General features: G+C 40.6%; 4 protein-coding genes across 5 annotated transcripts; 2 read left to right on the plus strand and 2 right to left on the minus strand.

Annotated features, from left to right (window-relative positions):
* The first annotated feature begins 315 nt into the window (after positions 1–315).
* rps21 (ribosomal protein S21) lies at positions 316–2,014 on the plus strand. 2 transcript variants are annotated; one of them, XM_029157128.3, is made up of 6 exons: positions 321–449; positions 852–934; positions 1,094–1,157; positions 1,370–1,441; positions 1,656–1,711; positions 1,955–2,014. In XM_029157128.3, exons 1-6 carry the CDS (start codon positions 393–395, stop codon positions 1,962–1,964), a joined length of 342 nt encoding a protein of 113 aa, XP_029012961.1. In that variant the 5' UTR covers positions 321–392; the 3' UTR covers positions 1,965–2,014. The 2 variants fall into 2 exon arrangements, with proteins under 2 accessions (XP_029012962.1, XP_029012961.1); XM_029157129.3 differs by lacking the exon at positions 1,955–2,014 and having other exon boundaries at positions 316–449; positions 1,656–1,715.
* A 1,049-nt stretch (positions 2,015–3,063) lies between these two features.
* Positions 3,064–6,124, plus strand: taf8 (TAF8 RNA polymerase II, TATA box binding protein (TBP)-associated factor). Its single transcript, XM_029157126.3, has 8 exons — positions 3,064–3,251; positions 3,948–4,107; positions 4,313–4,411; positions 4,485–4,547; positions 4,651–4,775; positions 5,015–5,162; positions 5,273–5,415; positions 5,692–6,124. The coding sequence occupies exons 1-8, from the start codon at positions 3,204–3,206 to the stop codon at positions 5,830–5,832; spliced, it is 927 nt and encodes a 308-aa protein (XP_029012959.1). The 5' UTR covers positions 3,064–3,203; the 3' UTR covers positions 5,833–6,124.
* On the minus strand, positions 6,111–7,461 carry LOC114859183 (protein pitchfork-like). The gene is made up of 5 exons (XM_029157127.3): positions 7,196–7,461; positions 7,015–7,113; positions 6,799–6,932; positions 6,612–6,729; positions 6,111–6,224 (listed from the first exon to the last, which is right to left on the minus strand). The coding sequence occupies exons 1-5, from the start codon at positions 7,343–7,345 to the stop codon at positions 6,159–6,161; spliced, it is 567 nt and encodes a 188-aa protein (XP_029012960.1). The 5' UTR covers positions 7,346–7,461; the 3' UTR covers positions 6,111–6,158.
* Positions 7,462–8,879: 1,418 nt separating this feature from the next.
* Positions 8,880–12,549, minus strand: atp6ap1b (ATPase H+ transporting accessory protein 1b). The gene is made up of 10 exons (XM_029157142.3): positions 12,389–12,549; positions 11,826–11,952; positions 11,444–11,518; positions 11,175–11,368; positions 11,062–11,099; positions 10,826–10,911; positions 10,506–10,732; positions 10,356–10,391; positions 9,805–10,042; positions 8,880–9,650 (listed from the first exon to the last, which is right to left on the minus strand). Exons 1-10 carry the CDS (start codon positions 12,505–12,507, stop codon positions 9,438–9,440), a joined length of 1,353 nt encoding a protein of 450 aa, XP_029012975.1. The 5' UTR covers positions 12,508–12,549; the 3' UTR covers positions 8,880–9,437.
* Between the last annotated feature and the right edge of the window lie 721 nt (positions 12,550–13,270).

A 13,270-nucleotide genomic window follows, 5' to 3' on the forward strand; every position in this document is an offset into this window, starting at 1 on the left:
CCCACACACAGCAAGCCTTTAACCATAATTTTGATCTATAATGCCCAACTGTTGTCTATTCCATTTGAACAACAGCATGTGAAAATCAGTCCGTGTTGCTTCCTAAGTGGGCAGTTTGTTTTCATAGAACTAGAATAGTGTAATTAACTTGGAGTTACATTGTGTTGTATAAGTGTTTCCTTTATTTTTGAGCAGTATATATTGTACATCATAATTACAGACTATAATTATTCATAATATTTTGGACATTGTCGAAAACATGATACACATAGACTCATTTGGTTTATTATATATTATATGGTGTTTAAGGAGATACCCCACCAGTTGGTGGCGATAATGTGCCGGTTTCGTGTTTGGCAACCACAAATAAACCCTGAAGAAGAAGAACGTCGATGATTCTTTCGTTTCCGGGTCAGTCTTTCTTTCCTGTCGGCCATTTGTCGTATACGGTGGGTTGTGTTTGAGCCGTCGTTTATAAAAATGTTAAAAAGTTCTCTTGTAAGGTCGAATTCACATAAACGCCCTCACAGTAATCAAAGTTAATGTGACTTTGTAAATGTAGCTAATGTTTGGCTGCCGATTATCCCCTCGCTATCTTTGAATAGACGTTTGTCAAGTGTGAGGAGCCACATGCGGACTCCATCACGCTCCACATGTTAAGGGACTGACTTCAAATTATTGAAATAGACGATATTTGTTGCTTATTTTTTTGTTGCGATACTCATTAAATTCGATTGGTTTGGCCGATCTATAATTTGTGTTCCCGCTTGTGAGTTAGCATTCTCACAGTGGCTAGCATCACAACGAGGACGTCTTGTACTTCCAACCTAATCAGATTTTATTTCTTTCAGATTTGTCGGCGACCGCCTCATTCATCTGTCAACATGCAGAACGACGCTGGTGAATTTGTGGACCTCTATGTCCCTCGTAAATGGTGAGTTTTCGGAAGTCACAACATTAATGACAAATACTTCCCGTTGTTCCCCAGGTCAGTGAAGCTAATTGTTAGAGATGGGGTCTGAGATTCCTGGCAGAACAAAATTATTTTAAGAATTAAATTGAAATTTTATTTACAGTCATTTTTGCTTTGCAGCTCTGCTAGCAACAGGATTATTGGAGCCAAAGACCATGCCTCCATCCAGCTCAACATTGCCGAAGTACGTTGAAATAAGTATTTTAGATCTCTGTATATTTGATTTGGTTCTGACAAAATGAGTCACATTGTAGATTATACGTACGTTATTGATTCCCCTTGTGGAAATTTTCTTGCCCATCTGATCTCTAGATGCTTAAAAGCCAAGTCTAGACAATGAACTTTTAAATGTTTTAACTGTTGCAAAGTTACCCTTTTGTGCTCTTTCTTGTGAAGGTCGACAAGGTGACCGGTCGCTTCAATGGCCAGTTCAAGACCTACGCCATCTGTGGAGCTATTCGCAGAATGGTATGTTTCTATTGGTGTGATTGACTCACAGACCTAAACCCTGATGGGGAGACTTTCCTTCACTGTTTAGGTTGAATGAGGTCTGTTTAAATTTGTGAAACAGTCTTCATAGTTGAGCTCGTTCATTTTCCAGATCCACATTCTGTGGTTGGTGTGGATCTGATTCTAATGGTTCATGCTGAACCATCTAAACATGCTTTTTTTCATCCCACAGGGCGAGTCTGACGATGCAATCTTGAGGCTGTCAAAGAATGACTCCATAGTTGCAAAGTAAGAACATGTTGTCTAATTATAGCACATTTTAGTGTTGTGTGGGCTCTAGATCTTTTATATTTAGATATTGACATCCTCAAATACAGACTTGTATTTCTCAGTGTATGTCTGATTTGTGTTTAATTTGTTCAAATTGTGACAGCCCTGGTGTAAAGGATGTAAATCTGATTTATGTTGAGTACTTTTGGGTCAGGCAGAGATGATGTGATTACAAATGAATCCTGACTTTATGTTTTACAGGAACCTCTGAGTCAGATGTGCTGTGGGCGCCTTGTAAAATAAAATGGACAAAAAGAAAAAGTGTTTGGGTTTTTTTTCCCGCCATGCATTTGGGGGCAACCCAGGCCACTGTGCAGTCTGCCCATCCTAATCCCCAACAATGAGTTGTCAGTGTGAATAGAGTCTGTTACTGTAGCTGCCTTAGTAATCTTTCAGGTAATCTACTAAAATGACATTAAGATCACTTTTTGTCCACATTGCAATGTGGTTTGCGCCATCTGTAAAACTGAGTGTCCTGTGCTTTTCTATGTGCGGCTCAGGTCCTTCCATCCCAATGATATTTTCATGTCTCAAGCCTGTTTCTGTTGCCTCCTCCTGTGAGTGCTACCCACTCTGCAGCACACTGGCCCCTATAGCTCTGCCTGCTGATGGCTGAGCCATTCTGGATGATGTTATAGTCCTTTGTGTTAAACCCATCCACATGGCAACTGACATGTACATATATTGACTAACAACACTGGCATTGACATTTTGTGAGAGATTTTGTCATGAATGATATTGAACACCACAACAATCAAGCAATCGAGCAAAATGCTGTCTGTGATCTTTTGATCCTAGTGTACACCTGGGTATTATGAAGTATAGGTTAAGGCAAGAAACCAAAATTGTGGGGGTTAGGCACATGCTGTTCCTCTTAAGTACACTAATAAAATCATTCTAAATTTATGATCACCAAAGGACCAAGTGTGTCCTTGACACCTTGCACTAGCTCCCCGTGTGCTGCACTGTGGCGGCCCACTGCCGCAGTGCATGGGTCAAAATGCAGAGATTAATTTTCCCAACGTGGAAAAAGATAATCAATCAATAGGGTCAATAGAGTTCTATTATTATTATAGAATGGACATGGATAATTCTAACGTTGACTCCCAGATGGATTAGTGACAGGCTTTAGATGGTCTGTTAGCACACAGGTAAACACACAGGGATGGTTTGATATTATACTTATGTTATTAGGAGTAATTTTCCAAATTGCTGAAAAAGCTGTGATTCGTAGCAAAACGAGGTAATGAGTGCTCAGTATTCGTACCTCGCCGCTAGAGGGCAAGAATTATTAACTTGTTTTTATTTCGGCTTCCGGTCGAGTGGCGGATGTGACGTCATAAATAAGCTTCGTGTTTACTAATGGCGGCTACACTGTCCTCTTATAAAATAAAGTTACTGTAAATAGAAAGTAGTTTACTTCAACGAATTCAACTTCAGTGAATCAGTGATGGCGGATCTTACGGTGACATCCGGAGGTTCGCTAAACTCAGGAGCGGTAAGACAAGCGGCCGGACCGAATTGTCGGCCGTCACCGGAAAGGGGTTACTGTGTTTAGCTAGCAGCCACTGGAGGGTTAAATGTGTATCAATAAAGCTTCATTTACAACGGTTGAATCGAGTGTTGACGTGTTTCGCTTTTTTATGAAGTAAACGTTTGTATTGGTTTTATGGTCAACATCTGAGTAATTAGTATGTTCGCCACTGACGTCTCTAATGACAGACGTCTCTGTAACGTTGTGAATTACTTTTACCATTAACAACAAGAACCAAAGCCACAGTGATTAGTCACTCGCGTTACTTTTCTCTATTTATATAGAGGTTTGACACATTTGGAGAGTGGGATCATTTTTTAGCTATCACCTATTAGAGGCCAAACAGCTGACAGAAGCTTATTATTTATGCAATTACCTTGCAATTATATTCTTGAACCCCTGTGAAGAAAACCCTGTGCTCAGTACTAATGTATTTAATATCATCAATCAATCAATATCAATATCATATGTGGAGGCTGCAGCAAGGAGTAACATGCCGTTCAAGTCAGTTGTGTTTTTATACCACCAAATAATAATTTGCAGTGAGTGCAGTATAAAGCACTTTTTGTTCCTTTACATTTCAGAGCAGGAAAAACTGTCTCTTTCTATCAGTTTCATTCTTACTTTCTGTATCTATGATTTTTAATATGTTTATTTCAGCGTGGGGCTGGAAATAAAGCTGCCTCAAGCCCATCAGAGAACTACCACCTTGCAAGACGTCGTACGCTGCAGGTTGTTATCAGCGCCCTCCTTACAGAGAGTGGTTTTGAGAGTGCAGAGAAGGCAGCAGTGGAGACCCTGACTGAGATGATGCAGAGCTGTACGTATAGAAACTGGAGTAGAGCATCTGTACCTGAAGATGCACTTGGTGTTTATCTCACGCCTTTTAGCTGCATGTTTAAATAATTCCACTTTAAAGGTCATGCTTTTTTTAAATTAACTTTTACTAAAGATTACACTTTTTAGTAAAAGTGAGAAAAAAAGATTAAGCTCCTCCTTTGTCTTATGTTTGTTTTTTTTAACAGATATAACTGAAATTGGTCGCTGTGCTAAAGCATATTGTGAACACACAGCCAGAAGCATTCCAACATTGTCGGATACAGTGATCACACTTATTGAAATGGGTAAGGAGGCAAGAGGTGAATATTCACAACACGGTGTCATATCACAGATGTCGCTGAATCTGTGTCATGTCAGGTTTCAGTGTCGACACATTGCCTGTTTATGCGAAAAGGTCACAGAGGATGGTCATAACTGCCCGTGAGTTTCTAAATTGTTTCTAAGTACTACATTTCTAAATTGTTTTGGAGTATTTTTACAAACATTTTATAAATGTTTATATATATTTTTAAATCAATTTTAGCTCCAGTGACAAATCAGCCTGTGACTCCTAGAGCACTGTCAGCCGGACAGAAACGCACACATCCACCTCACATCCCAAGTCACTTCCCAGAGTTTCCTGACCCTCACACCTACATTAAAACACCTGTAAGTCAAATGTTCACCTAAACATCCTTCGTTATGCTCTTTCTAAATAAGTTTCAGAGTGGGCCCCTCCTTGTGGGCCGTAGATGATCAGCCGGTCTTGAGGGGTTCATACTCCGATTAAAGGGCATGCTTCTACTTTTCCCGGATGGTTCGGCACTGATTCATCAGCGGCTTGATCGGTTCGGGGGTCTTGTTTAAATGGCACATTCAGACCAGTGAAGTATTTTTTTTGTCTGCAGACATTCAGAGAGCCTGTTTCAGAATACCAAGTGGTGAGAGAGAAGGCAGCAACTCAGAGGAGAGATGTAGAGCGAGCGCTCACGCGCTTCATGGCCAAGACCGGAGCAACTCAAAGCCTCTTCAAAGATGACATCACTGCCTTCCCATGTGAGTCATTCTGCCAGCACTGGTCTGGTTAAAATCGTAAATGTGTGACTGACATGCTACATGAAGCATGTTGGATTCTTGTATTTTAACCACTGTGATCCTCTCGATAGTGATCGCAGCACGACCCACTGCCATCCCGTATCTCAGTGCCCTCCTGCCCTCAGAACTGGAACTGCAGACGCTGGAAGAGACGGACTCCTCTGAGCAAGATGACCAGACAGACAGTGAGAACACAGCGGGCAACATCATCAGTGTAAGCACAGAGTCACAGCAACCAAGGTTCCTGGGTTATTTGTCATTTTATAGAAGATGATATAATGTACGGGATATACGCTGAGAAAACTGTGTCTGCTTGAAAAGTGTGATTCTAAAAATAGTTCACAATTCATTTAGTATTGTTAGTAGTGTTTTGTTTTTTATGTTAAAAGTGGTTTCTGTTTTTAGTATTAATCCCAAGTTACTTTTAGCTGACTGCTTCTTGTAGTGAAAACATTGACGTTTATGACACTTTCATCTCACTTTCCCTCAGGATGATCCAGGAGCTGACAAAGAGAACTCCATGCTCCCTCCCAGTGGTGTTGTTTCCTCCACAAAGGCCAGTGAGGACAACGTGATTGACAACCCTTACCTCCGCCCAGTTAAGAAACCCAAAGTGAGGAGGAAGAAATGACCTGAACCGACAGACTTGCATCCATCATCGTGCTTGGTGCTTTCAGCAGCAGATTGTTCATCAGAGAGAAGCAGCCCAGCAGCTCCTTTCCCTTAAGTGCTGGGACCAGTATTGTTGCTGACTTCAGCAAACGGACTGACTTCTGTTAAGGATAATGTTCTTCTGCTTTATCAATTGTTTGTTTGTTTTCTTTTCAACAAGCACTCACTTTGTCTGAGCTTCATAGTGTAATATACAAATACAGCAGTCCACTTATTTTGTAAATAAAGAGAAACAGGTTTCTTTTTTTTAACTGAGATCGACAGCTTTTATTTTCATCCACCGGTCTAATAGTACAAACTCAGGTAGGCCGTCCTTCTCCTGTGCCTCAAGAACTCGATATCGCTGTTCAGCTGGATGAATGAAAACAGGGGGTTTAGATGTTGTATTGTACAGCAATCCAACACTCATGACGTGTTTGAAAGGAAGTAAAGTCCGCCCTTCTGTTTTCCTGCCTGGCATTACATTATGAGGACCTAAAGTATTATATTGAACAGTTGACGCCATCTTATTTTAGTATAGCCCAAACTCTGAAATGACCTAACAAATGACCTAACAGTTGAACTGATCATTTTCTGAAAAGGTTGATTAAGAATTCTTTCATTAGGATCATTAATGATACCAACACAAGATGCCTCTAGATCAATCCAGCAGCCTGGAGTCATCTATTCTGTGACCCTGCATTTGACCTTCAGCTTTTTTTATGTTATTAAAAACCAATAATGTCATTGTTCACCCACCTTCACCCTTAGTGACTTCTTCTCCAGCTGAGGCAGTTGGGACCAGTCTGGGCTCCCAAAGCACATGGGCCAGCTCACCTTTCTGTTTGTCTCTACATCATGAGCATATGCCCCAGGACTGGATCACAGAGTAAAAGCTGTCAGCTCACTTCAGCACGGTTCTAGTAGCACTGTGTGTCTGACTCACCCTGGACCGGTCTCCGCTGATGGAGGCAACCTTGTGAACCTTTGTGTGGTTGAGTTGAAAGGTGTTTGGTTCGGTGGGAGGATTCTGGACAGGCTCTGATCCTGCTGGTACTGCTGTGGTGAAGGGGTCACAGTCTAGACATGAATATAATCAACACTGTTAAAGCTAGTCACACCTAGTCGTGCATTTCTTAGAGTCCAGTGTTGATAAACGTACGGTTCTACAGGACGGGAAGCGAGCTGCGGTCCTGGCTGATAAACCGTATCCCATTTTACTCCCTGGTCTCTTCTCCAAGTTATACATGATGGTGCCAAACTGAGGGAGAAGGCGTGAACATGTTAGGGCTCATACTGCAGAGCCATTAACGTGTCCTGTGGTGCTAATATTGTAGACCAACCTCGTGGTTGCCATAGCAGCCAGGGCCGAGATGCGGAGCATTCTGTCGTGACAACTGGTTTCCCAGCCGGTCGGGGCTGTGATGGAGGGGAACGAGTCTCCGTTCCTGACCGCTGCCGAACGATAAACGCTGAGCAGGCGCCGCTGACATTTACAGAAAACAAGTCACTTGCTGATAAGCAAGTAACGGAAACTGGACGAACACGACGTCTCCACCTGACGCAACGTCCTTACAAGTGTTTTGACTTGTAACTATGGCAACGAAGTTACTTTCGTAATGCGTCATAAACTGTTTAACGCAAATTATTAAACTGCATTTTTTTCCTTTGCTGCCTAAATAATAAAAAGTATTTGTATTTATCATTTGTATTTAACTTTTATTTTAGCATTTTGCTTTTCAACGGCAAAAATGAAAGTATCGGTGAAGTGATATCGATAGTTAACAATGGAGATGATATTTGAGCCAATGTTCTGAGGGAACATACAGAAAACTGCAAAATTTAAGAAATGATAAAATTTGAAATTTGTGTATATTTGGAAATATTTATCGATGGAATGTAAAAAAACGCAGTTGGCCTTTATTCTAAAATTTTGAATAAAAAATAAAAGTTTCTTAAATTAGTAGAACGTCAATCCTTAACAGTATCACTTGAAGGATACTACAGGAAACAGCCTTGATATCGATGGCTGAAATTTGACCTCTCATAAAATGAGTTCCTTAAATTAGTAGAACACAGATTCTTCATACTTAGTACTTAATAGGCTAATACCACAGCAAATATGAACTTATTTTACTGTATAGTTTTGGAATTACCAATTATTAAAATATCCTACAGTCAGTTACACTTGATTCCATTAACCTGGCTTCTATTCTAAAACTTTGAATAAAATGAGCTCCTCAAATCCAGTAGTACATCGTCCCTACATACTACACTACTTAGTACTTCCGAGACTACTACCACGGCAACTATGATCTTTTACTGTGTAGGCTCTTTACTGTATGAAACTTTAGTAATGGATTATTCCAAATAAATACAGTAAAATAAGATCATATTTGCTGTGGTATGGTGTAATTCATGAAGTACTAAGTAATAGTGTGAAGAAAGGGTGTAAATATACTTTCATAAAACTCTCGTTTTATGAAAGTACAGCTATTGGTTTCAAGGCTCTTTACTGTAGGAAACTGTTGTAATGGATTATTCCAAAAGAATGCAGTAAAATGGGATGATGTTTGCTGTAATAGTAGTCCATGAATTACTAAGTAGTACTTTGAAGGAATCATGTTCTATTAATTTGAGGAATTCATTTTATTCAAAGCCACATTTTAGAATAGTGTCAGCATATATTTCCAAATATACACAGTAAATCCCATCATTTCGGAAATTTTAGCAGTTTACTGTATGTTTCCTTAGGACATTAGCTTTTATGTTATCTCCACTGTTCAATAGAGGGAGTCTCAGCTCTTCTCAGTGATAGCAACACTGTTACCGTAAGTATCCCATGAATTGCAAACTTCAACTGTAGATGGCTGATTTGACCACGGAAAAGCGAGCAGCAGCTCAATAAATGGATGTTGGTCTTTGTCCAGAAGCGCACTATATTCAACAAATACCCAAACGGAAACAAGGTGACGTAATTGTGACATCAAATGCATAAGACATTACAATTAAAGTGAAGCCTCAACATTATACATTTAAAAGCAGGATTTATTGGCATTCATGTGCTGTACACTTTATGGCCTATGTGAGATAAACCAAGGCTCTGATTTTGGATTTGAGTTGAATCTGATGCAAAAGCGAACTTAAAAGACACATAAAGCAGAGAATTTATATAAATAAATTAAACAGACACAATACTTTACTGATTCTTAAGATAAGTTTGTGATTTAATCACACGGAAAAATCCAAGGAAAATTATAATTACCACACTTTGGCAAAACACAACCATTTCAAACTATTACATTAAAGGCACCAATTTCATTACTAGTAGTCTTTAAGTTACAGCTGAGGTTTGAAATGGTCCTTGAGCATCCAATAATCACATTCACATCTGCACACAAGGCATCCACATATCCACTGTGCCTAAGAATTGCACATCAACAACCACACACAGAATCAACTTGTATACAATGATTAAGGAGCATCAGATTGGCATTAGATCGCAAACACACTTGTGGAAGGATTCAGACAAATAAAGACTGTTAAAAGGAAGGCACTAAAGGATTTGTGTATGTTGGAGAGGCTTCACTCTGTCTGAGGTACGGATATTGTTGGACCTTTGGGGTCGTCAAATCGATCCATGGCGGTTAGTTGAGTGATCATGTGCAGCCCATAGACAAGAATTAACAGCATGATCAGTGTGGTCAATAGCCCCATCCAAATCCCCGGAGTGAAGAAGGCCGCACAGTCACTAGCATACGAGAAAACTGTTCCATTGTTTAAACCAAAGCCCTGAATCTGTTGGATGACATAAAACAGATATAGGAAGGTTAAAAATAAAGTGCACAACCACTGAATAGACAGAAACAGATTCCCACACACCACCACCCACCGATGCACTGCAGCAACAATGTTCAATGGCAAAATGGAAAATAAGCAACTATAGCTGTACCTGGAACTGGACAAGATTAATCATCCACTGAGACGAGGCATCTTTGGTGGTGTTTGGAAAAAGAAGAGGGTTGTCGAAGCTGTTGACGGTCTGGCAATGGTAGGAATACTCTGCAGGAGCCGTTATGAAGCGGCTCCCATTGAATGACACAGTTTGACCATTTTTCGTCAGTTGCACAGAATCCAGAGTGAACCAGTATCGTGCAGACCCAGAATAAAACTGACGACTCATCACAAAGCTAAACATCAACAAACGAATGATCAATAAGAGCTTTGCAATCTTATTAATATTGTAGAGTTTGGTTTCTTTGTTGTTGATAGGACAGTTGTTTTAAACTTTAGTTTGTTAGAACTGTCTAATCCTGATGTAAAGAACTGTGCACATACTGGATATAGTTACAACAAGGCTAAGCTACTGGATAGTATGGAAGAAGAATAATTTTAAACTAATTGTTAAGAAATATATGAACAAGAAGATTGATACTGTTCTTACAAACATCCTATAATACAAGCTTAGCTTATTCCTGTCAAATAAACAATTTATTGTCCTACCTTAGTTTAGGCCCTGAGGCATAATCGAGGACAAGGCTACAAAGAGAAAAGATAAGCATTTTAAATCACTTTACCAACATTCTCTTCTCAGAGCAAAAAAAGCTCAGCTGCTGGGGATTTTATTGTGAAACCAATAGAAACCAAACTCACCCAGCAGTCCTGCTGTTGCACCAGGATTCTCTAAGTGTTGGTGTTTCTAAACCGAGGTCAGTCCACTGTGGAGGGCTTGTAAAACTCACATTTAAATTCTGAGCCGAAAGCATAATGCATGGCTTGCCTGATACGCTGAATATGATGGGAGGGTTCACAGTGGGAGCAACAGTCTGAAGCAAGGACCGACCCATGGGCTGCTCAAACATAGGCTTTGTTGAGATCCTCTGATTAAAGAGTAAAAATAATAATAACACACTGGAAGAAATTGTATGGATGACGTTCATCCTACACTGTCATGTTTAGTTTGTGTATCTTACTTGTGAAGGCTTGAGTCCAGTGTATATTGCAGTATATGGAACATTTTTTGTTGTCATAATATTTAGAACCTTTCCAACAACTTCATCTGTGGGAAACAAATATATACACACACAGGGTAAAAACTGGTACAGCTGTACAACAAAAGCAATTATAAGTTTCTCTATTCCTGGATAAATAGAAGAAAATGAAATCTATGAAGAAAAACATAGTCAGCACTAGTCCAAGTAGAACATACCATTGTCATGGAGGACTTCTTTGCAAGACTTGTGCAAGCTAAATATGAAACATAAAACATATTAATCTTCTACATATGTTTGTTGTAAAACAGATGCCAACCAAATGTCCTACCTGGTACAATAAGGAAGACTGATAAGCAGTAGGTTGCTGACAGATGTGTTGATGCTCAGATCTGACAAAGTGTCTGCGTCTACAAGCAGAGATGACACTTGGAGTTTCTCCTGCAGCAGCGTCAGAATGGCAGAGGAGCCTGACCACTCCAAGGCTGGAAGGGTTACTGATGAGAATGAGGATCGGAGTGCAGCCTGCAGGAGAATATGATTCAGCAGACTTAGTCCAACCAAAATTATAGAAATTATGTAAAAATTATATGAGCTTACCTCTAGGTTTTGAAAGGCACTGTCATGCTTGTTTCCAAACACGCCACCAAAGACTGTAAAGTCCTCTTTGCTTAACTGAACACAAAAACATAAATTAACTTACTCACTAGACAACAGACAGTTGACCTTGTATCTCTGTATATTACAGCAGAACTAGGAAAGGGGAAGTGTAACTACACATGACTCAACACCGTCCTGCTTTACACAACTTAAACAGCCAAGGGTAACTTTTCTAAATTATAAAAACTATGATGAAATCTGCGAAAATCCTTAAGCGAATATGAATCCTCACCATCAGTCATCACCCCCAGCTTTTATGTGACTTATTGATACTGTCAGCATGTTTACTGCAGAGCAGGAAATAGTTTTCCCACAGACTGACCTTGTCCTGAAGAAAGAGCAGCACAGTGTGAGAGCCAGAGCCTGCGCTGAAGGTGGAGGTGAGGTAGGAAGACAACTGGTCATCAGACGCAATGTGACCTGCTGCCGCTGAGGCCAATGGTGGCAAACTAAACATGGAGGTTAGAGAAGCACATCCCACATGTCACCAGGACTGTTTACCAAACACTGTATCAGTGCTACAAAATGAACAAATGTGTTTGTCAAAAGCATGTGTAAACACAGGACACTGGGTTTTAGATTTCATTTCTCATTAAGACACATTGTCACCCATTAAATCTATAGAAGGACATTTAACGCAGAGTTTGCTGTGACGTAGACACGAAGCTGGGCAAGTATTTAATATAAAAGAACATTTTGACGCTCGACTGGTTGTTACGTTTGTTCTCTGCGCTGAAGTAACATTTTCTAAAACAAAATACCCATCACAAAAATAGTTTTGAAAGTTTGCAACCTAAAACACAATTAGCTGAAAGATGCTAATTTAGCTACCAGTGTTAGCATCAGCTTCTAACTTGCCAAATACAGAAGTCATTGCACCATTACCCGTCACTAGACCACATGAGAAGTGGCACCTGGGCGCTGGATCCCCCTGAAGCCACATAAGAAGCGAAAACACAAATAAAAGCCACGACTCGAACTGATCTCCAGCTTCTTTCTGCCATTTTCGTTATCTTTCCGCAAAGCTCTGGTCACGTGATGCGAAACAGGTGACAGTCATGTGTGGTTGTGCTTCCTGTTCCCAGTTTGCCCCGCCCACACCCCAGAGGCTGAGCCTGCACTCACCCTTTGTTGTGCTCACATTCAAAGGTGGTGGAACATCGCCAGGTCTTAACGTGTTGTCCAGCAAAGGAGACGGACTCGGAGCTTAGATGGAGCCTGAGTGACACAAACCAGTCACTGCCTGAAAGTCTCTGGCCTTTATTATCTTCACAGCAGTGGAAATACCAAAGAAGCACTCAGTGTTCCCCTTGCTCCATCAGGCTCATTAGATTTTAGTCAGGCCAATATTTACACGGCAGACCCTGGCTGGTTGATAAATTAGCCAATAATTTGATTCTGATTCTTCCAGGACGCTATTAAAACTAGAGGTTATCATGGACTACAAAGCTATTCCTGCTCTGTCCTGTAGGGTTGGAAGGAAAGACCTCTAGTCTTTTCTCTCTGAGCCAGGACTTCCTGTTTACCTTGATGACTCATCACCACTAACTAAATAGATGGAGGTGGACAACCCAACATCCAAACACCACTCCTCCACTCATCAGCAGAAGTGGAAGTGGAAGATCATGAACACTCACACCTTCCAGTGGTTAACCCCCTTGGTTCTGACCCCACCTGCCTTCCTCCTGTCCCGACTACCTTCTGCACACTGTTGGAACTGTTTTTCCTCCTTCGGCCAGGCCTTCACACAGTTCAAATTAGTCGACA

Source organism: Betta splendens, chromosome 7 (assembly GCF_900634795.4).
Source record: "Betta splendens chromosome 7, fBetSpl5.4, whole genome shotgun sequence".
Classification (NCBI taxonomy): domain Eukaryota; kingdom Metazoa; phylum Chordata; class Actinopteri; order Anabantiformes; family Osphronemidae; genus Betta; species Betta splendens.